This window comes from Stegostoma tigrinum, chromosome 9 (assembly GCF_030684315.1).
Source record: "Stegostoma tigrinum isolate sSteTig4 chromosome 9, sSteTig4.hap1, whole genome shotgun sequence".
NCBI lineage: Eukaryota > Metazoa > Chordata > Chondrichthyes > Orectolobiformes > Stegostomatidae > Stegostoma > Stegostoma tigrinum.
This window is the reverse complement of record NC_081362.1, coordinates 73551076-73575395: the sequence shown is the minus strand read 5'-3', so window position 1 is coordinate 73575395 and position 24320 is coordinate 73551076. Positions and strand designations below refer to the sequence as shown.

The 24320-nt window shown below is 41.4% G+C and overlaps 1 protein-coding gene across 1 annotated transcript in view; it reads right to left on the bottom strand.

The window, feature by feature from the left end:
* The window catches only part of LOC125454873 (stonin-1-like), a 92652-nt gene extending 68736 nt beyond the window's left edge, over positions 1-23916 (bottom strand). The window contains exons 1-3 of the mRNA XM_048536114.2: positions 23456-23916; positions 7871-9674; positions 6254-6456 (exon numbers count right to left, since the gene is read on the bottom strand). Of these exons, the coding sequence (XP_048392071.1) occupies positions 6254-6456; positions 7871-9608 (1941 nt within the window). The 5' untranslated portion in view covers positions 9609-9674; positions 23456-23916. The remainder of the gene's footprint in view (positions 1-6253; positions 6457-7870; positions 9675-23455) is intronic.
* Between the last annotated feature and the right edge of the window lie 404 nt (positions 23917-24320).

The following is a 24320-nucleotide window of genomic DNA, read 5'->3' as shown; positions in this document are numbered from 1 at the left end:
TCTTTTCAATTTCAACCTGCAATTAAAAATAAATCCAAAGTAAGTAAGAAGGGGTTGCGCTAGCTACACAAACCAGAGAGATGTAAAAAGTAAAACTGGATGAATGTGGTATGACTTAATGTGTGAATGGACCTGTTCAATCAGATGTAAGGAAGACCAAAGAAAGAGGAGGATTTGGCTGCTCAAACCTGCCCACCATTCAAGAGACTCATGATTGATCCGACATTCCTCATGTCCATTTTCCATTCTTCTAGTGACCAACAATCTATCTCAGCCTTAAGTATACACTAGGACTCTGCCCCCACAACTCTATGATTTACAACCCTCAGAGAAGAAATTCCTCCTGAATGCAGTCTTAAATTGGTGCCCCTTTATTCTGAGACTATGCCCCTCTGGTCCAATGTGGGGAAACATCTTCTCAGCATTTACCCTATTAAGCCCATTAAGTATCTTATGTGATTCAGTAAGATCAACTCTCATTCTTCTAAACTCCAGTGATTTAGGTCCCAACCGGTTTTAGCCTTTGCTCATAAGATAGTTCCTCCATGCCAGGGATCATCCTAGTTAACGTTCTATGACCAGCTTCTAATGAAATGATCTTCTCAAATAACAGGACCAAAACTGCTCAGAGTACTCCAGATCTGGTCTCACCAGTACCTTGCACAATTACAGTACAATTACAACAAACCATCAATATTCAGTCACTTATTAAGAGTTGGCCTAAAACACCAATAACACTATTGTGTCTAAATGACTAAACAACTATGACTTTTATCCAGTCTTATTGAAATTTATGTATTGTTCTAATGATATACTCTGTTGGTGCATTTCATGATGAAGCATAAATTTAAATTTGCTGAGTAAAAACTGAGGGCTTCGAGTGGAATTATTGCTAGTGCACAATGTAGAATTTAATCTTTAAAATAAATTAGAATGTCCTCATTGTGGGTTGTAGTTCCACTGAGGATGCAAAGAAACTGTTAATTTGGGAACTAAATTGTTCTCCAATGACGGTTAGAGAGCCTTCCTAACAATGGACTAGAATAGATTTACTTTTCCCATGTCAGTTTCTTCTTTTTCCCTTTTTGAATTGCTTTAAAAGGGCCACAAAGAATGTACAAAACTATACACGATGGGCTAGATACCACCCCACATTTTACTTTATAGTACATGATTCAATTTAAAGTAAGAGTTTTCAGTTTAAAAAATGATCAACTGCCTGAAAAACTCAAAATTACAGATAATAAATACTACATCATCCTAGGACTTCTTAATTTTGAATTTACATTCATATTGATAACAAATATATTATTCTGTTCATATGAAGTGTTTTGCCCATTTGTTTAATCTGTTTGTTTTAAAGGGGTTTGCACTTTTGTTGCAATATAGATTGAAGAATTTTGCACAAAATGTTTGTTCCAAATATCACACAATAGGATTCAAACTCTTTTGAATCCATGAAATAAACAATGGAAAATGCCTGGTTGATGTTGAAAATCTTTTATTTCAGTTTTCTTCTTCCCCTTATTCTACCATCTGTCATTACCAAACAGACAGCAATGAGCTTACCAAGATGCCACTGCCCACATATAATTTTATTGTAGAAAATCAATTTAATGGGGCAGTTAATTTTCAGCTAAAGTTTTCACCTGAAAAATTAGAAAGTTCTGACAAAATTGAAGTCCAAATCTTGAAGAAACAGGCAGAGTTTGTACATTGCATGATAATTTCAGTTTCTGTTGCTTAAAACAGGTCTAAAGAGATCACGTGAAGGCCTCTCCAAAATCTTTCTGCTGTGTTTTTTTTTAAAAAGATTGCCGTGGTACGTGAGGAGCTGTTGTTCTTTTCCAGGCCCCATAAAAATCTTGTGGCTTGTTGCCAGCCGATTCTCATTCCATCTGCTCCCCCATACAAAAGCATCCCTTTGTCACCAATTGGCTGCATCCTACTGCCAGCCAAGTTTCCGCCTCATGAAACAAGCTACTGCATTGGAGTGCCAGGAAGAAAGTCATGGACAAAAAAAACTTGGCTTATATGTGAGCTTCCCGACTGCCACATTGTGTAGGTATATGTGGGCACAGTGTTCATGTCATGCTTGTTTGACATCCAAAAAAAAGAAAACTTTCCTTAAATGTTTGCTTCCAAATTCATTCCAACTAGCAGCTATAGAGAAGTTATCCAACATAGAGGTGTCTGTCAATTTGTACAGTGACTGGCATCTCGGTCATATCCCATTATTCTGTTTTATGCAGAAAATTAAGATTTAACTGAGGGATAACTAACTGTGCAGACAGAGCCTCTATTGATATTTAAAGGCCAATGTTGCACACTTTTGGGAAGCACAGTGGGTCAGAGGTTAGTGCTGCGGCCTCACAGCACCACGGACCTGAGTTCAGTTTCAGCCTCGGATGACTTGTGGAGTTTAGATGGATTTGCCTTGCTAAATTGCTCCACAGTGTCCAGGAATGTGTAGGCTGTGTGGATTAGCCATGTAAAATGCAGCGTTAAAGGGAAAGGATAGAGGGGTGGGTCTGGGTTGGATGTTCTGCGGACGGTTAGTGCAGATTCATTGGGCCAAATGGGCTTCTTCCACACTGTAGGGATTTAATGACTTTCCCTTCATTTTTGGTATTCACAGTCCAGCTCTTAGGACTAGATTGGTCAGCGTGATGCAGCACAAGAACCATGAGATTGGTTCATGCAGACAATAAAAAGTAAATGTAAGACTCAGGAATATCACCTCCTTTGTTCTGGGAAGATCCTGCTGATCCAAAGATTAAGCCCATAAACTGAGTGTTTTCTTTTAAGTCTTTTGTCTGGGAGTAATTAGAGCTGACAACAGGTACAAAAACTTAAAAATGTTTCATTTTGCAACCTGTAAATTCCTCATCTCAGAAAGCAGAAGATTCTTTTACAAAACTATAATCCAAAGTTCAGAAACTGTCTTTTTCAAATTTTCATTGAACATTGTAGAACTGAAACCCACAATATTCAATTTTAAGACATTAACAGGAAATCTTTTCATGCAGAATATTTACCATTCTTTTCAACGGTAGGGTTCTACATCCTAGACGCAAGAAGTTTCAGATGCCAAATTTATGCCTCTTGTGGTCTGCCACTGACACGTCTTGCCAACTTGCAAAAAGGTTTCTAACTGTGGATTTGATGCTGTACGAACAAGGGACTCTATTATGAGCACAGTTTTCCTTTGATGTTGATCCAGATGTACATACAGACACGTCAGCTCCGTTGTCATAAACAGGTTAATGGTGACAATTAAAGGAATTTCATGACTATGGTCACCTAATAAAAAGTGGTGCTTCACACACGACTATCAATCCAGAGACCCAAGTAATGTTCTGGCTACCCGGGTTAAATCCTGCCATGGCATTTTAATTCAACAAAAAAACTGGAATTAAGAGTCTGATGGTGACCATGGAACCATTGTCTTTTATTGTAAAAACCCATCTAGTTCACTGCTGTGCTTTAAGATGGAAATCTGCCACACTCACCTAGTGTGGCCTACATATGACTTCAGATCCACAGCAAGTATGATTGTCGCTTAACTGGCCTCTGTGATGGCCTTGCAATCCATTTAGTTCAAGGGCATTCATGGATAAACAACAAGTGCTGGCCTTACCAGTGATGCTCACATCCCATAAAGAGTAAAGACCCAAAATGACTGTATTTAGGAGGACATTTTTCAGCAACCTTTTTAGATTTTTGACTAAGTGGCCTGTAGATCAAAACTGCAAAGAGGAGATCCCTAACTGAAGAAACTGTTCAGGACACTTCAGTTATTAAACGGACAACATAACTGTTGGTTACACTTCAAAATCACACCTCGAAGGATCGCTGGGAGGTACGTGGCTACAGTAATTGAGTTGCTTGGATTGATGAGCATGGGTCCAAGCCTTGAGGACTGCTATCAGCTCTGTGCCTTGAGGATTGCCGAGCATTGGCTCATAGCCTTGGGGGTCTTAGGGGTTGATGTTTCACCAGTTGAAGACAGTTGGGGAGGACGTGAAGGAAGGAGTCAGCTGAAGGTGCTGCAGGGGAAAGGAATAGGCTGTAAAAAGGGGGTATAAAGAATGCCGTGGGAAGGGGAAAATGTAAGTAGCTGCTAGAGAGGAAAATAAAGAGAGTTAAAGGGAGAGTCAAATAAGTACCCTCCGAGGTCAGATGCAAAGAAAGAGACTGTAAGATGAGGTGAAGGAAGAGTATTGAGGGGAATTAATTCTGCAGAGACTTGCCTTTTCATGGGTGTCTGAATGTATTTGGGATTGAAGGAATATAGTTCTACTTCAGATTGTAGCCTAGATGTTATCCAGAGTTTGCATTTGCTTCAAGAATAAATGTTAGGGTCATTGTGTCTGTGCTAGTATTCAGATATCAATCTATTCTAATGCCATTTTCCAGCACTTGACCCATAGATGTGAATGGAATACATACAAGAGTTCATCTAAATAGTTCTTAAATGCCTTGAGGGTTCCCGCCTCTATCACCCTTTCAAGCAGGGAGTTCCAGACACCCACAACCCTCTGCCTGATGAAAAAGCTCCTCAAATCCAACCTAATCCTCCTGTTTATTACCTTAAAACTATGCTTCCTAAAAGGAAAAGCTTTCTCCCTATCTACCCTGTCTATAACCGCCATAACTTTGTATGCCTCAAATCAAGATTCCCCTCTGCCTTCTTTTCTTTGAAGAAAACAGCCCCAGCAGGTCTGGACTGTTTTCATACCAGAAAATCTCCAGCACAGGCAACATCCTTTTGCATCCTTTCTACTGCAAATCCTGTGGTATGGTAACTAGAACTGCACACAGTACTTCAGCTGTAGCCTAATTAACATTATACACAGCTCCGTTACAATCTCCTTTCTCTTGTATTCAATACCTTGACAAATAAAGGCATGCATCCCATATGCCATCTTAACCATAGATAATGGGAACTGCAGATGCTGGAGAATCCGAGATAACAAAGTGTGGAGCTGGATGAACACAGCAAGCCAAGCAGCATCTTAGGAGCACAAAAGCCATCCTTACCCTTTTGTCTATCTGTCCTGCTGCCTTCGAAGATATATACTCATTAACACCAAGATACCCCTGATCTTCTGTGCTTCCTAGAGTCCTACTAGCCAACGTGCACTCCCCTGCCTTGTTAGTCCTTCAAAAAGGCATTGCCTCAGATTTTTCAGGATTAAATTCCATTTACTACTGTTCATACCTTGTGACAAGTCCATCTATATTGTCTTGTAGTCTAAGGCTTTCCTCCATGCTATCTACCACACCACCAATTTTCATGTCATTTGTGAACTTACTAATCATATCACCTATTTTCATGTTAAGGTCATTAATGTACACGACAAACTACAAGGGACCAAGCACCAAACAGTGGTATACCAATGAATATAGGCTTCTAGTCACAGAAACATGCTTCGACCAACACCCTTTGTTTCCTGTCACTAAGCCAATTTTGGATTCAATTTGCCAAATTGCCCTAGATCCCATGGGTTCTTAGCTTCCTAACCAGTCTGACATGTGAGACCTTGTCAAAAGCATTACTGAAATTCTTGTAGACCACATCAACTGCAGTACTCTCATCTAGACACCCAGTCACCTTCTAGAAAAATTCAGCCAAATCTATGAGATATGATCTCTCTCTTACATCTTGTTCTCAATTACTCGTGGAAGCTGAATTCATAATAGCATTTAAAAGATGCCTTAAGAGCACAGGAGCACAGGAAGAGGAGATTTCTATGGGAACTTCAAGTTGTTGAGAAAGAAATGAAGCAAATGGAACAGCGGCACAACAAAGGGTTCGGGCGAACTTTGGGGCAGTTCTGTAGTTTGAAGCATGAGACCCAAAGCAAATTGAATTGTATGGCAGTTACATCCTCTCATCCCTTTGTAGGAAAGGCTCAGTCAGAAGATAGAGAACTCAGAAAAGAATAAGGCAACAAAAGAATTTAAGCATAAAGTCTGGGAAATTGAAAACGCTTCAGAACCCTCCGGTAGGTTTTTAGATTGAACAGTCAACCTGTAAGAAGCATCACAGCATATTGCAATAACATGAGTTAAGAAATAAAACATCTACCTGGCTGAAATCTTGCAAATCTTTTCAAATTACTTTACAGTGAAAGAGTGTTCAATACATTAGCAGACTCAAAATACATTTTTCAGTCCCATTTTATTGCAATGTCCTGTTGTTTACCACATAACAGAAACTTCTGCCAACAAGAATGTAAAAAATGACCTGATAGTGGTATCGAGCATTTAGATGAATGTGTTTCTCTGGTTGGATATCACTTTCTGTCCCAAATGACTTCACTTGCACTTTGGAAGCCGTTGTTTCAGGTACCTCAAACTCCACGGCAATGAATGGCTTCCATTCCAAAGGTATTTCTTGATCTGAACCCAGCTCAAGTTTACAAGAAAAACAGTGTGGATGGTCAGATGCTACAAGATAAAATGAGAGAAGTAGCATTTCACAGTGCAGTGAAGAGCAATACATTGAGCAAAATCAAATCTTTGTAACAATATTTTTCAAGACTAGACTTATTGATGGTTCAGTATGGCTAACAAATAACAAAGATGTTAAGTATTAACATTACTGAACTATTGAAAACATGTAATGTTGAAATAATAGCAATATATAAAAATCTAACACAATCATTATGCATGACCATACGAATTAGGAGCAGGAGTAGGCCATTAGGCCCGCTCCACATTTCAACAAAATCATGGTTGATCTGCTTGTGGCCTCAAATCCACATTCCCACCTATCCCCGCTAATCTCCAACTCGCTTTTCAATCAAAAATCTATTTCCCTCTGCCTTAAAAAATATTTAGTGCCTGCCTCTACCACTCTCAGTGGAAGGGAGTTCCATAGATTCACAGATCTCTGGGAAAACAAAAATTCCTCAATCTTAACCTTCTTACTGTAGTACTGTCATTGTAATTAGTGTCCCTTAGTGCTGATTTCTCCCACATATCTCCATTTTAAAGAGCAATGTTTTATTAATTTCTACATTCCTGGTGGATTCGGTTTCAGTAATACAAGTTGTAGATTTATTTTCTTTGGTTATATGTTGAGAGATTACCTGTCAAACTTATTTCATTATTTACAACTGAATGGGAGAGCAGGTAAGTGTGCTCCCAGTCTCTATTGGTACCCCTCTGAATGAAAGGAGAGATTTATAAGGTGAAACTGAGATGATTTCCTTTTATTTGCCCTCCCTCTCTTTGGAAAAATGCACTATATTCTTGCCTCAGTTCCATAGGTGATTAATGAGTCATGACAATGAGTGACAGATCTGGAGAAAGTAATTCCAATTCTCTCACACCCTGGCAGCTTGCTTGCTTGGGATGGGAAGGAGGCGCCCATATGACTTGGCATAATGTGGAACCCCTGACAGCAAAGACAGCCCTGCTGCAACATGAGACTCCTTCCCCTCCCCGCTTTGTGAATGGTCCCAATGAGAGCCACAAACTCAGTCTAATTCTCTTCCATTGCAGCTGGCCTTGATCTGCTGCAGTCCCAGCAGTGGCCCCCACTCTCATTGGTGCCTTTGAGATTGAAGAGTTGACAGCCATTTGATGGGCCAGAAATCTGCAGGGGCAGTCTCTTAAAAGGGATGGGAAGCTCCAACTACAAACAATTAATTACCAGAGGAAAGTAAAATGCAACAAGGACTTCCTTGGTCGGCTGAAGTAGGGTTCCTCAAATTTCTAGGTGATGTCCACCACTGCCCCATAAAATCCTTAGCCTTATTTTACCATTGGATATCAGAAACTATGCACTTGCTTAATGTTCACCAGATGACTCAAATTCTACATTCTTATTGTTCAGCAGTTATAAGAGGGAATATACCTGCATTCTTATCAGGTAGACGATCAATCCTCCAGACAATTGCCTTGAAAGCATGCTCATACTTAGCTGTACCAATGGTGACTTGCATTACTGGTTCACCACCTGTCATGCTAACTGAGCCAAATCGAGCATTCCGATTCATCTTCGCCTTCAAGGATTTCTGTCTGAAGAGATTCCCAGTGCGAAATATTTTGAACCAAGCTGCGGGAACAGGAAAGCGGATCATCACGTTTTCACAATACATTGAAGACAGTCTGTTTTGGAAATTGGAATAGCCAGAGGACATAACTAGAAATGCTTGTAATTCCGTGTAGGCTCCATGAACTGTGACCAGACCCTTTAACAAAAAGGGAAGCTCAGGATTGTCACGGACTGTTTTGAAACGCATCAGCTCCAATCTACAGGCATCAGGAGGAATGAATTTTATCACTCTAGAAGTTTCGAACTCATTTTCTTTCACGCATTTATGAACCCGGTAGTCACAGATCTGAATCCATGTGCTATCCGTATCAGTTTTCAAGTAACAGCGGTCTTTTCTTTGAAGCTGTAAATCATTAAGAGTCAAAAAGCATTCAACATTGCCATTAATAAAGCACAGACAATAAATGTGAGTCACCACCGAAGCTTCAATCATTTTTCCTTCCCTTGAAAATTTTCCCCAGAACTTATCCGTCATTTCAAGTATCATTTCTTGTTCTTCATAACTCTTTCTGTGTTGTGCAAGAAGAGGTAATTTCATTAGTTCCTCTTCAACAGCAGCAATGAAGTCAGTGAAATCCTTGTAGTCAGTTGTTCCAAACTTCAACACCTGCTCAACCTCTGCTTCATGTAGGATTTCAGTTTTTGGGTGATATTTTCGTTTTTCTGTGTATGACACATGTTCAATCTTCACTGTGTGGATCTTGCCTGATGCCTTGTAGTTCTCCAGTTTGGTTTCAGAGAGCCTGCAATATGGTTGCAACTGAAATTCTTTGAAAGGTTTCTCGAGGCCCTGTTCATAATAGAGCTGTAAAATTCCCCCAGCCAGGAGATTCAGATAGATTGGGCCCCACTGACGAGAAGACATCATATTCTTTTTCTCAGGGATTCTCATCATTAAAGGCCAACCATTTTTGCACCCAATTCTGAAGAGATTCCTAACATTAGGCGAAGATATTTGTACATTAAGCTGTTTGTTTTCTGAAGATGTCTTTGAAGGTTGAGAGTCATCTGCTTGTAACTTTTCATGTTTTTGACAAAGAACAGTTAGAGGGGAATTACTCGGACTTTTCTGGGGTCCCTTCATTTGCTTGGGACCTTGAAAAAAAGTGTTTGTAGTGTTTGTGGTTGAAATATCACTAGCCCGGTTACTTTCCTGTTCGCAGTGAGAAATGCCAGTGCCTGAAATACAACTCTGATTCCAAAATGGATTTGTGTATCCATTCTCATTATTACGAGTCACAAACTGATCAGTTTGTGACAGATCCTCAAACTTAAAGAAACAGTTATCCCTGGATGGGCTTGGTGTGATTGGTGTCTGAAGTCCAGACATTGGTGTGCAAGGAAAGTTTGTGAATGGTGAAGAAAGTGGCGTGTTACTGCCAGAGGCAGATCTCCTGGACATATCATGTTGAGAAGAAAGACTCAGTACCAGACCATTGGACTTATGCCCGCTGTCCAAACTGAAGGACTGTTTCGGTGACTGGAAACCATAATCATCATCAAAAGTCACCCAGTTTGGGTAACTGGCTGAAGACATGCTGTGTTTAATTCATAAGTAACTCCACTTTTCACTGTTCTAGAAGGTTGGTTCCAGTGTACCCTGCTGAAGGAACAAAATAATAAATAGTTCTTGTCTTACTTTAATCTATTAGTGTTAAATGTTAAGTTGTATCAGATAACAGATGTGCAGAAACAAAAGTCTTTTGATAAAGAGTAGTAGCCTGAAGATTTCATCATATCAGTGAAACAACATTGTGCAGTTTGGAGTATAAAGTACCTTACGTAGCAACGTAGGAGAACCACAAGAATGTAATACTTTTTGTGCCAGATTTCATGCTTCAGCATGTTATATTCAGGTAAAGAAAAAAGTCTTTATGAAAGAAGAACATTAAATCTAGCGATTGCTTTAAAAAGTTTCTGCAGCTTAGAGTCAGTTGTAATTACCTTTTTACCTAGCTTGAGCTTCAAAGGTTAAGCTAATTTAGCATGTGATTTCATGCCACTTTCAGTGCTAGACTACGAGCCCAGGAGAGGCTGTAATAGTGCAGTGGTAGTGTCCCTGCCTCTGAACCAGGAGGTCTGGGTTCAAGTCTCACCTGCTCCACAGGTGTATAATAATCTCTGAACTGGTACAGTTGACCGTAAAGAAAGTTATGTCAGACTACCACAGGACCTTGATCAGATGGGCCAATGAGTAGCAGATAGAGTTTAATTTTGATTAAACGTGGTGTTGCATTTTGGTAAGGGAAACTGGGACAGGACTTATACAGTTAATGGCAGAGCGCTGGGGAGTGTTACCAAACAAAAAGAGGCCTACAGGTGCAGATGCATAGTTCCTTGAACGCAGAGTCACAAGTGAAGGAGGTGTTTGGCATGCTTGCCTTCATCAGTCAATGTACTGAGTATAGGAGTGGAGACATCATGTACAGAATATTGATGAGGCCACTTTTAGAGTACTGAGTACAATTTTGATCTCCCTTCTAAAGTAAAGATGTGAAATTTGAAAGAGTTCAGAAAGGATTTACAAGGTTGCTGCCAGGATTGGAGGGTTTGAGCAACAGGGAGAGGTGAAATAGGCTGGAGCTTTCATTCCTGCAGTGTTGAGGTTGAGGAGTGACCTTACAGAGATTTATAAAATCACAAGGAGCTTGGATCGGGTGAATAGCCAAGATCTTTTTCCCAGGCTAGGACAGTCTAAAACTAGAGGACGTAGGTTTAAGGTAAGAGCAAAAAGATTTAAAAGGGATGTGAGGGGCAAGAAATATATTTTAAATTAATGGCTGGAATAATGTAGATTATGCACACAAGCAATTACTCATATTACCTAATACATCAGATTCTGTCTGGTAGAAACTTTACTCTCTGACTATACTTTGAATTACTCCAATCATTTTACTTAATTTACCTAGCTTGGAAATTATTTCAAACAATTATCTTGTCTTAGAGTAAAATTTTTTTGATATCTATTGAAATTTAATTCTAGCCAATTTGCACTAAGGGGCACAATTCACTCCAATCTCCCATGATGAGTTTGGTCTGCGTCACTTATTCAGGAGGGAAGGTAGCAAGTGGGAACTCTGCCACTTTCCCACATCCACCCTAACAAAGTCCATAGAATAAAGACATGTGGATACCCTCCTGGCTCAGAACCACAAACCCAGCAGCAGATGAGGGGCTTGCCACATGGTGGGAATAACAAGGAAATCCCTTCTGAATTACCCGTGAGCACTCAAAGGAATTCTTCATTCAGAGGTGTTCCATATCTAACTGAGGTACCTAGCATCAGGAGAGGAGGGGTGTGCCACTGAGTGTAATGCCCTTCCCCCCCAGTCCTTGCTGCCTTTATAAATGCACCCCATTCCTGGTCCCACCCACTACTACAACCATCTGCATCCTGTGACCTGGGACTCAGTGACAATCTGAAGACTTAGTGGGTGCCCTACTGGCAGGAAACAGCTGGTGTCACTGCTGCTCGATATAGCTGCCAACCTTTCTCAGTGGGTGGGACTTCCACCCCAGATCTTTGATCCCAGGGAAGGCTCATAACTGTTAAGTAAATTAGCAGAACTTCCCTAAGGGTGACAATGTCTGGCTCTTACCAATTCTTGCTAGCAGATGATACCACCTTCACTTTCATTAAACCTGACCCCTGACTCTGATTCAACATTTTCTGATGCATTTAAAGTAATATTTCATGCATTAGATACTTCAGAGAAGCCCCAATTTATGATAGTCTTTCTCTGGACCTATCTTTTCAACGTTCCAATACCCCGCTCCTCAAAAATTCATTCTTTTTATATATCAGATTGCTCTCTCAGTCTTAATTCAGTAGAATATTATTACTTGTTTAACTTTATTGCTAGCATGACATACAGGAAATAATTAAAATGCAGAGGATTAGAAGAGAGTAATTAATAGGGAATTACAGATGATGGAAAAATAATAGGATCGAATCAGGTAATCAAGGATGTAATATCTGTTCTTTAATACAATGGATTTTTGATGCCTACATTAAATGTTAATTATTCTGAACTAATTGCCTCAGCATTACTAAGGAGTAATTCATATTAGATGCAGCGAAAGTGCAGGCAGTAATACCGTTTGTAATATCCAATTGTATTTCTAAGATTTAGACAACCACAAGCCCTTCAGCACAGTTTGACTGATTCTCGATTGGCATTAGTAGTAATCTGAAACAAAATCATTTATTCACCTTCATGGTTTCAGGAATGGTGTTTGTCAGAGGAGCAAAAAATAAAATGGGAGATTGGAGAGCTCTCCGGAGTAAGCAGATGGGTTTCAGAAAATGTTCATAAAAGGATACCAGCAATAAACGAAAATAACTTAATTGAAGATAATGAATTTAACCCTTGTAGATAAATACTGTCGTAGCACCAGTGTTAATTTTACAGAATTCCTATTTAAACAATAATTACAGCTCCAGTTATAGTTCCAGAACAGTCATGATATCCTTATTTGAGTTCACTTGCAGAAAAACAAGGATTTTTTTCAACCACTGCTGACTTTTTAAAGCAATCTGAAATCCTTCTATCTCGAAGCATGTCTGGTTCATGTCATGGCTGCCGGCATAGTTTTTGTTTTTAGTCTGTCCATTGACACATCAACTTGACTCCACCCCAGCCTCAGCTCGTCTTCTACCAAAACCCTCATCCCGTACTCTTGTCACCTTTAAATTTGATTATACTAAAGCACTTCCTTGCTGGTATTCTACATTCTACTGTCCAAAAACTGGGATCACTCAGACTTCTGTTGCACATATCCTTACTCACACCAAATTCTGTTCACCTTTCATCCTGCGCTTGCTCACCTACACTTACTTTCAATCAAACAAAGCCTGAACTTAAAGAAACCTCAGATAATGAAATGTGAGGCTGGATGAACACAGCAGGCCCAGCAGCATCTCAGGAGCATAAAAGCTGACGTTTCGGGCCTAGATCCTTCATCAGAGAGCTCTGATGAAGGGTCTAGGCCCGAAACGTCAGCTTTTATGCTCCTGAGATGCTGCTGGGCCTGCTGTGTTCATCCAGCCTCACATTTCATTATCTTGGATTCTCCAGCATCTGCAGTTCCCATTATCACTTAAAGAAACCTCATCCTTGTTTTCAAAGTGCACGTAGCCTCATACCTTCGTATCTCCCTGGTGGTCCCCAGTTCCATATACCTTTGAGATTTCTGTATCCTTTTAATTCTGTAAGTGCCACAACAATGACTTTAAAAAAAGGCACCTGAACATTACCCATATTGCTCAAAGATTGATCGCTGACCCTTCAGCTGCCAACCCAAACTCTGGAATCTCTTCCCTCAACCTCTATGTCTCTCGATGTCATGTATTTTCTCCTTTAGCACATTGGTTAAAATTTATCTCTTTGTCTGAGCTTTTGGTTATCAGTCATGAGCTGTCATTATGTGGCTTCAGTCCAATTTTGCTCTGAAATCCTCCTGTGAAGTGCCTTGGAATGATTATTGCATTACAGGCACTATATATATGCAATTCGTTGCTGACCATGACCTTTATTTTCATCACTTTCCATTTTCATTGCTCAATCTAGTAAAAGCTTTCAGATTGATCATTTGTAGAATTTACAAGTTTCCATTGAGGAACATTGTAAATAGAAACATTCCTATTATTCAAAATGCACGACATTTTTTGTAACAAACTGGTTCCGTGTTCCACTGCAATTTATTGAGTATGGTGTTTGGACAATAAGAGAGCTGGAATAGTTTTGGCCAAGAATTTCGGGATCCCAAGGCTGAAGCCATAACACAAAACTGGGATTACTGGTGGGGTAGAGGCAATATTATTCTGATTTAGTAATGACTGTTCTTGGGCTGCATTTAAATGATGGAAGAGAATATTGGAGACCTTTACGGACAATTTTACCAATGCACACTGCTGGCAGGAAGTGTTGTCTGCCAGCCTCATGTTTTCAGAGCTCACTGCAGCATTTCCTGCAACTCTCCATCCAGTATCTGCAAGTTTTGGCTCCTTTACAATTAACCCCCTACAATCCATGCTCCACTTGAAATGCGAGAACTTAATGCAGATCCTGGATCAAAAAATTTGAACTCACAGTATTGAAATTTCTAGATTCTGGAAGTGACACAACAAAGACTAAGTAAAGGCACCCGAACATTATTCATGTAAAGTGTTCATTTTTGAAAGTTATCATTTGCCATCAGTAAAGAGATTTTTAATTTTATCGCTTGAAAGAAACAGCAAACTGCTTTTTCTTGTCTTTAAAGCAATACTTTGGTGAGCAGGGCAGCCGAACAGTTCACAATCTCATCATTTTAAAACTACTGCAGTTTTGCCAGTACACAAGTTTTGTACTTCCAGATACTTAATCTGCCTTATGAAGGTTGAAGTAAAAAAAAACTTGCCAGAAGCTAAGTCATGCAGTCTGTGTAGTGCATGTGAAGGACATGGGACTTTTACAGGAAATTAAGAAGATGGACTATTAAATCTTGGATTGCTCAAAAAGCAGAACTTGTTTAAAATAGATTAACAACAAAGAAAGTATGCAGAACTGTTTGTTTTGAAGGTATGATGGGAAGATTGACCAAGTTTAAAAGGTATTTTTAATTATTTGGAAGGTTAAATGGGGCAAGATGGACTTTTGTAGAAACCTGAAGCAAGTTTAAAGATAAAGCAGCTGCAGTGCTCAGCCTTGAAAGTCTGTCGTAAACATCAGATGCTGTTTCTGCAGAATCAGCTGTTTGAACCATAGCAAAGTAAGACTGGACAGCTGGTTATTCCATTAACCAGAGGGGTAAAAGCAGCCATTTTAAGACCAACCCAGGACATAACTTAGAAGGACGTCAAAGAAGTGAATGAAAAATTAACCCCTCAGTCTCCCAACGCAGGAGAAACTTCAACCAAGCTGAGCTTTCAGTTGTACTTAAAAGGTTATAAGCATATCTAGCTAACTGATTACTCTACAGAAGAAAGAGAGAGTCAAAAAAAAACCCAACATCACGTTGATGTACTGATCTATTTTTGATGTTAGCAATTCTCAACCGGGGAGGTAACTGGGGGCAGGAGGTTTTCAGTTCACATTAGCATCTCATCTTCAGGAAAGAATCGGACACGGTTCAATCACTATCTACCAATCTGCCGTGGAAAATATTTGTGTGGATGCTGATTGATCTTGGCCTGCTGCCATTCATTATCCAGACTCATTTGTGAAAACTGATAATACGGAAGGCTGTTGGCGTTGTGAAAACATCAGTATTCGCCATTGTCTTCTGGATAGCAAAAGAGGACACAACCTCTTCAGTACCTTCGGGCTGAATCTGTTTTTTCAGTTACATCCAAGTGGTTTTGAGATTTTTGAACATTTTCTTCCAAAGAGAAATATTTTTCTACCCTAATTTTACTGAACTCACGGCATTAAATTACATACCCAGCCCCAATGGCATCTCTCACATCTAATTTCCACCCTATCTTACCACGTAACGTTCCCAAATTAACTTTCCACTCAGTGGATATCTGCTGAAACACCAGCATCCATGCCATCTTTAAAGGCTGCTCAAAGCCCAGATTAACATTAGAAATCCAAAGCTGCCCTGTTCGACAGGGATGTTTGCCCATGATGTCAGAGAAGGGGAAGCTGGCATCATAATTCTTTACAGGGATCTGGAACTACTGCTCAAAGTGGTGATGCAATGAAGAAGTGTCCTCTTCACAGAAGGCAGCCTCTGCGAAAAGACAATACCTTCTCTGCTGTGTCAGAGTAAGTGGTGCATTCTTCTCTCTGCTAACTCACACTCACTCTCCGTCACTGCTCCCACCAAATCTCATGCTCTGCTTCTCCCACTATTTCCTACAATATCTTCCCTCACCATCTCTCCTCCGTCACTTCCACACTACTAATCCTGCTTGACCTGTGTGTTGCCTCCTTAGTCCTCCTTTGTTATATCACTGTGTCCCATTTGCTCCTGCACTGAGCCATTGCCACACACTCTCCTTTTTCACATTACAGGAGAAGGCAGCCCACAAAAGGGCAGAGAGCACTTATACGAGTGAGAGGTGTCTGACATCTGCGTCCTTACCCCCCTATGAGGTATAGACTCCTCACCCATGCAAAACACCAGGAATGATCCCGTAAATATACCAAGACATCCATGACCCATCAAATGAGTAAGCGCCACTCTGCACGCCACTACCAGTCTCCCACTAACATCACTGTGACTTGCAACCATTGGCCACGATACCTTCTCTCTCTTCTATCTTGGATGCCCCATAATCCTCCTGATGACATCTATGGCCATGGAAGAAGTCCCCTCCTGGACCACTCAGGACCAAAATACAAAGGCATCAGAGGAAACATCAGCAAAGCTGCCTCCTACTCAGCCCACCAGCCCAGACAGATACTTTTTGGGGAAATCATCGAAGTACAATGTGTGAGAGCAGAGACTGATGAGCACCTCACAGTGCCACCTCCGCAGCTGGCTGAGGAAGAAATGAGACCCCAGTCCACTGGCACTCAGAGGGCTGTTGGAGACCAGACCCCCGCTCAGGCCCAGGCAGGAGGTGATGTGTGCATCACATCATCTAAATGCACAGCATGAAGCATCAGTCAGAGGCAAGCGTACATTCACCTTCGCCTCAATCATTAGTCCCTAGTACAAAGCTACAGTGACAGGTCCAGGTGCCCTATCCTTCAGGAGACACAGCAATGCCACATGGCATCCATCCACAGGTGGAATCACACACAAACCCTCTGTCCACTCAGGACACTGCTGGGGTGGCTGAGCTCTTTGCCTCTCTATTGCCTGTCACCCCCCTCTCCAAATGGTTTAGGCTGAGGAGGATCAACTTGTGTCTGGGAAGACGACCTTCAGCATGTCTGGCCTGTCTAAACACAAGCACTCCTGGATCATACCATCAAACCCACAGGACCAACCAGCATCCCAGCACAGCAGGCTCTCCCACCCCAGCTACAGAATCAGGGAGTGCACCGATGCTTTGTGGGACAGAGGGAGAGAAAAATCTGCTGAGGGCACTTTGGTAACATAGAGTATGAGCCAGGTTCTGACCAAACTTGTCAGTTTCTGGTTGCACTTGAGGGTCAATGGATGGAGGTCAACACCGAGATCCCAGTGCATAAACTGCATACAGGGGGAACAATGCGTGCACATGGCACTGGGTCCTGGTAACATCTTAATCCTTCCTAGTTCAACATGCCTAATGTTTGGCTTCTTCTGTGCTCAGAATTCTAGTTGTCAGAGTTGTCAAGCAATGGCTGTGCCAAGGAAGTGTGACAGAGGGGGTCAATGCTGTGCAGTGGCTAGGGAGTAGGCAAGCCATGTGTTGTACATTGCATGGGCCTGTGACCAATGTTATCTCACTTGAAAAAAAACTCTATGAACACCAAGTTCTTCAGCCCCCTCCCTCATAGGATTACCCTATCAATTACCCCATCCAAGTATGCTCACAGCCATTACCTTCCTCATTGCTACTCTTGACTTACTTTGTCCGGACTCCCTGACTGACATGGACTCCTGCACAGACTACTCCCCTGAGACTTTGACACATGGCTGCTTGTTTGAAGAATATGCAGCATGTTTGCCCCAAAAGCTGCTAGTACGTGGAGCAGGTGTGAGATTAACACAGTACACTGACATACAGCAAGATGTGCACCCCTGAAGGACTGCTTGGCACCAAGGCAAACTGCCTATTTGTGTGATTGTGCTAACTGGCGTCAGTAGGCAAAAGAAGATGGGGATACTACATAACTGCTGTTAGGTGCTAAATGGGGAGTGCTAAGACAGCAAGTGACTATTCCTGTGTCGTAACCACATCTAGTCTGAGAGCTGGGTGCCTGTCCATGTGTGCAGTTTTGCCGCTGCAGCCATTCAATGTTAGTTGCTTGTGTGCCCTGCAATGCAAGTTTGTGCTTCCACAGCGCAATGCCATCGCAGAGTTGGGAATACCTGGATGGTCGTAATCAGTCAGCGGATGGCAGATGTCAATACCTGGGGAGCAGGGCTGTGTTCTGCTAACACCCATTGATTGTGACCAGTGCTATGGTTTGGTTACCGTCAGCTGTTGGATTAAGTGGCAAGGTGATCTGAAAGGTATGCAGTCTAGTTTCCATGTCAGATTCTCCTGATACCAAATTTGATTGATGAGTTTGATAAGATGGGAGTCTGCATATTAATGAGGTGAGTTGTGATGTTGACAAGCTGTTTAACAAATAAGTGAGTGTCAGTTGGCATCTCAATTGACTAGCAAGAATCTGGCCACATTGCTAGAGTAAAATATAAAAGATCACGAGATGATTTTGAGTACAAGATGGATCTCATCATAACTGTTGCCCAATTGTGCCATACATGTTGCTGTAGCGTGTCACTCACAGCCCTGTAAGATTCTGTCTTTAGTGTACATTATACATTCTCCTCTACAGCCTTAAGACATGATTAAGAGCAGGAGGACAAATGCTGAGAAGCAGCACTTCAGGAAAATCTTACATTGCTGTTTTTGTGGACAGTATGCAGGGCAGTTTATTTCTCATCTTGGGCCACAATGTATGCATATTTAAATTAATTCTCCTTTTGAGTTGTAAATAAAAATCCCACTTGCTTGTTTAAAATGTTTTTGGAAGAGCCTTATTCAGTGTAGTCTCAAGGTGAAATGTATTATATGTGGAGACCGAGCACAATAGGAAGATTTGAATGAAATATCAATAATTGATGCAAAACAAAGAGAAGCATGGTGTGGGGGAAGAAAAAGGGAGAGAGTGAGGCAGATAGAAAAGCAAAATCGGGCAGACAAAAAGACAAAGCCAGAAGAGTCATGGCAACAGGGAGGCTACATGATATAAATAGGCCTGCAAGACATTGAGGAGATAGCAATTAGAAAAGCAGTTAGGCAAAAAGAGACAATGAAAGATATTAAGCAATGGGAGTAATTACAACAAGGTAGTCAATGACACATGGAACAAGTAGAGTTGAACCGTTGGCGATTTTTACTATAACCTAATGATTATATTTTGATCCCTGTAAGGATGGATTTTATACATAACTATGAGGGTGCAGGGAGGGGCTGCACATGTCCAAATATAGCAGCTGCATGTGATTCTTTTAATTCCAGCAGCTATAAATTTTACTTTTTACTTTTTTGTCTCATATTTCCACATCTGCAGATTTGTGTCTCTCAGGCTGTAACTAACTGCCCTAGTCTCCACAATCCATATAATAAAATTAATTATATACCAAAATAGATTGTCACAATGAAATCACTTCTACCATTAAAACTAATAAACATTAACCATCAACAAATTCAAAATTGCTTCCAAATACTGTCCTATTATTTTGCTCTCTGTAGGATGGAAATAGGGTGTGGATGGTGCTTAACGAGTGGTCCAGAATATCAGGGAGGGAATGATGCCTCTGGAATGCTAAGAGGGAATGGGAAGATGTACCATCACACTGGAGCTAGCCCTAGTGGTGGGAAATTGTTGAGTATAGAGACTGTTAGGGTGGAAAGTAAGGAGAAGGGAAACCCTATTGTGCTTTTGGAAAGAGTTGAAAACACAAGCTTAGGAAATGAAGACAGTCAAAGGCCCTGTCAATCATGAGGGAGTGGAGAGTAGAACTCCTTGGTTGAGGTAATTAGAAGATGTCTCAGAGACAATATTGTAGAAGATTGCATCTTAAGAACAGTAGTGATAGAGACAGAAAAAGCACTGTATGAGAAAGTGTAGTTTGGCTGTGGGAGTCAGTGAGTTAACAGTGAATATTAGTGGCTAGCTTATAAGTAGGAACGGGGCTAGAGAAGTGGGGAGAGAAGTGTCAGATTAAAAACCATGTGAAAATGGGATACATGTGGAATTTGGAGACAATGTTGATGAAATCTTCCCACTCTAGACAATAACAGGATATGGCACCATTCAGGACCAATGTACTGGAAAAAAGAGAGTTGAGTAAGATACATAAACAAAAAACGTTTGTTGTATCCTACAAAAAGATGTACATAGCTACAACTTATACAAGTACCCATAACAACAACTTTTATTTGGTGGAAATGAGTGGCATTGAAGGAATTGTTGTTCAGAATGAAGAAAGGCTTAGTCAAGGGGAGGATGGGTCTATTTGATCATCATTCAAGGAAGAAGCAGACAGCAATCCTAGTGTGGGTTGGAGGTGCAGAGAGATTGGACATCCATGTTGAAGAGGAGACAGGGCTATGAAATTGGAAACTTTTAAAGTAACAAAGGGCATCAGAAGTGTCGCACATACAAGTGGGAAGAGTCTGCGCAAGGGCTGATAAAAAGTAGTCACATTAGAAAGAATTCAGTTCATTGGGCCAGGTCAAAGTTGATCGATAGGTCTACCAGGACAGTCCTGTTTCTGGATTTTGGCAAGGAGTTAGAAGTGAGCTGTCCAAGACTGGGGAACCATGAGATCAGAAACTGTGGAGGGAAGATGAGTGTCCAGGTGGAGGGAAAACACTGAAGAGGTGAAAGAGTTCATTAGGGAGGGCTGGAGTCTTGCCTGAAGGAGGATACAATGTCATGCTCAAACATTCATGAAGATGAGGGCATAACAGCATTAAGTAATGAAGCTGAGTTCTTTGCTAAGGACAGATGGTTCCTCCGAGAGGGGAGAGTTAGTGAACTTCTGAAATAAAGGGGAAAAGTTTTTTTCTTAAAAAGTGAGACAAAGGATGAAATGAAACTAGGAACCAGGATAGCTCTAAGACAGAGTAGTTGACGTTGCTGAAGAGAAGAGTGCACATGTGGCAGCACATGGCACTGATTATGGATCTTAAACAGATAATAACTGTCCAAGGAATGTTGAATATCTGGGCGATGCCTATAATTATGGGTGGATCCAAAACACGAAGGGTGAAATTTCAGTTGAAATTATATGGAATAATTTAGATCTGAATATAGTTACACCAAGGAAGAAAACAGGGCCATGAAAGCAGATTTTGGTGGATGCTTGAGCAAACACAAGGAAGGAATCTCTTTTGGGGTGTAAATTGTGATCAGAGATAATGGGAACTGCAGATGCTGGAGAATCCAAGATAACAGAGTGTGGGGCTAGATGAACACAGCAGGCCCAGCAGCATCTCAGGAGCACAAAAGCTGACGTTTCGGGCCTAGACCCTTTTTTCAGATGAAGGGTCTAGGCCCGAAACGTCAGCTTTTGTGCTCCTGAGATGCTGCTTGGCCTGCTGTGTTCATCCAGCCTCACATTTTATTATCTTCTTTTGGGGTCTAGTTGTGATTTACCTTTCAAGTACCTTGTACAAAGGTTGTTCTTCAGAAATAATCCCCTACCCTCCATGTTCCTGTTTGTGCTGTGGAAGGCATCACAACTAAACCTGAAATAAAACAGAAACGCTAGAAATACTCTGGAAGTCAGACAGCATCTGTGGATGGAGGAAGAAGTAAGGAAAAAGAAATACTCAGAACTCAATGGAAACTCAGCAACCTGAAACTATCCTGCTCTACTCGCAGAGTATTTCAAGTCAGAAGTCACATGACACCAGGTTATAGCCCAACAGGTTTATTTGAAATCAGAAGCCTTTGGAGCTCTGCTCCTTTGTCAGGTAAGCACGTTAACATTCTTACTTACTTCAAACTTCTGATTACAACGTCTGTGAACTGCAGATGCTGGAGTCAGAGATAACACAGTGTGAAGCTGGAGGAACACAGCAGGCCAGGCAGCATCAGGGGAGCAGGTAAGTTGACATTTCGGGTCGGGACCTGTCTTCAGAAAGGGCTATAAGTTGGTTTTGTGCGACTTCTGACTTTATCTACCCTAGTCCAATACCAGCACCTCCACACCATGCTGATTATTCCAGCAGCTGCAAAATTTCACTTCTGTACAACCAAACCTCACCCAACATGCATTTTCCAGCAGAAATTACAGTCCTCTACAGTGGCAGTAGACCCTGAGGAGGGTGTGCTGATGAAGCATAGGTGAAGAGCTGGATAAACACAGCAGGCCAAGCAGAATCAGAGGAGCAGGAAGGCTGACATTTCGGGCCTAGAATCTCTTTCATCTAATAGCAGTCAGCTCATCACACATAAGGGGTATTTTAGAATTTCGCATTAACATCCTCACCTACTTCAAACTTCTAATTACAACTTTTGTCTCTGCTGTAATTGTCAGTTCCAACAGCACTGCAGACAGTTGTGTTTAATATAATTACAGGCTGAAATCCAGACAAAACACTTACATTGCAGAACCATCTTTGACTAGCTCCATTGTCACATCAACAAGAACGTTTCTATTCACCCCATCAATCAGAATGACACTGTTTCCTCACTATTCTCAAACCTCTTGTCACTAGGAGCACCAGGCAGAACTGCATGGTGTAAAGCTCATTGTTATTCAATTACAGCCATGTATGATAATAGGTTCAATGATGGGACAGGAAATACCAAGTTCTCTATCAGAGAAACAAAGTGCAGACCTCTTATTGACTGCAACCCAGTGTTTCCACCTCCTCCCCCACTCCCGACTGGAAGTCAGTTTCGTGGGTTTCCTGCGAAGACAGTGGTCAAAAATATCCTCAACAGAATATAAGTTTACAAATTAAGTTGTATTGCAGCAAAAATGCTCATTCGAAACAACTTCCAGAGAGTTGGCCAGCTGTTTAATACTTACTTAGGCAAACCTTTCTTGGGATTTCGACCTTGCAGGAAAGGTGCCGAGATTGACTTCTAATATGTTGTGAGCAAAGTGCATGCTATTAATGAATGCAACCACTTGACTATTAGCAACTCCTTGTGTAAGGAAACAAGCACATTCTCAGCGGCTCTTCGGGTTAAAAAACAAAGTAACTGAGCTATCCATACTAGCAAGTCCCGCGTCCGATTCCAGTGACTGACTCAGAAATTCCAAACTATTACCACTGGGTCGTAACATCCTAGCACGCACGGTCACGGTTACAGCTTCTCGTCCTTGGCCGTTTGGAAAGTGTGCATTTAAGGGCAGGATTGATGCATTTCACAGTCGAACAGCCTACTAACACTCAGTGGCTATTGAACAGGCGACGACTGGTTGATTGAGAGAGGTTCGAAGGGAGTACTGACCAGCGTGAGCCCCTGGCGGGGGGATAAAAACTCGTTAGACCGGCGAAAGGAGCACAGGAATTTGGACGGGCTAATATACACTGGAAACAGTTGAATGCTTCAACTCAGATGCTGGTCTGTGGCGTGCCAACTTCCAATGTTCCACATTTTGGATTTATTTTCTAATCTGCCTCTTACATCCTTACAGAAACCCGTGTAGCTAAACCCGCATACGTGACTGATCCAGCTACAGTTCCACAACTCCGTGGAGTTTTCTTTTAAAGATACAAACATACACACAAAAAAAATGGCACCTAACAGCCGTACTTACAATCAAATGTCAAGTCTCTAATTTCGCTCGGGCCCAGCAGTTTCCCCGGAGCAGCTTCTGTCCATGTACATTTATACTAATCATCCAAAAAAGTTCCTAAAGTGCAGTCACTTCTTCCAGTTTCTGTTACTCAATGAGACGCTGCGACTCAGAGAGAGAGAGAAAAAAGTAAACCTGGAATTTCTCAAAATGGCACAGAGCCACTGCCGAATCCAGCGTGAAGCTGAACTGCAGAGAAGTGGGTCACTCTATTGCTGCAAACTGGAGAGAGAGTAAGCGAGAAGACATGTTAGACAGCCTTCCCACCGTCTGACGTGCTTCCAACCCCCAGCCTGTACCAAGATAGATACTTGAAAATATTTAATGGCGGTCGCATTTATCTCCCTGCAGGGAGAATGTCAAACAGTTCATTATCTCGAAGCTGTCCTCCTTTCCTGCTCACTCCAATAGGAACATGCAGCGTCTGTGTAAACAAACGCACACTCTCTGCTTAATGGAAAAGATCTTACTATTATATAGCTCAGATTAGATTAGTTTTTTGTGTGTTGACCATCCGCAACTTTGTTACAACGCCTGACTGCCTCATAAATTGCACCTAAGAGAAAGATGCCCTTTTTTCTCAGTAAACAAAGCCAACAGATTTGGTCGGGCTGGGGCATTTATTGAAAGGGTTCGCTACTGTCAGAAATTTGAGAATATCTTATGGATTTTGTTTGGAACAAAGAGACAAACAGAGGGGTATGTAACAATGATCTGGAGCTAGCACAGTTCTGGAACAGGGCGAGGGTCAGAAAAAAAGGCTTTCCGTCAGTCTGATGAAGGCTCTACGCCCGAAACGTCAGCTTTTGTGCTCCTGAGATGCTGC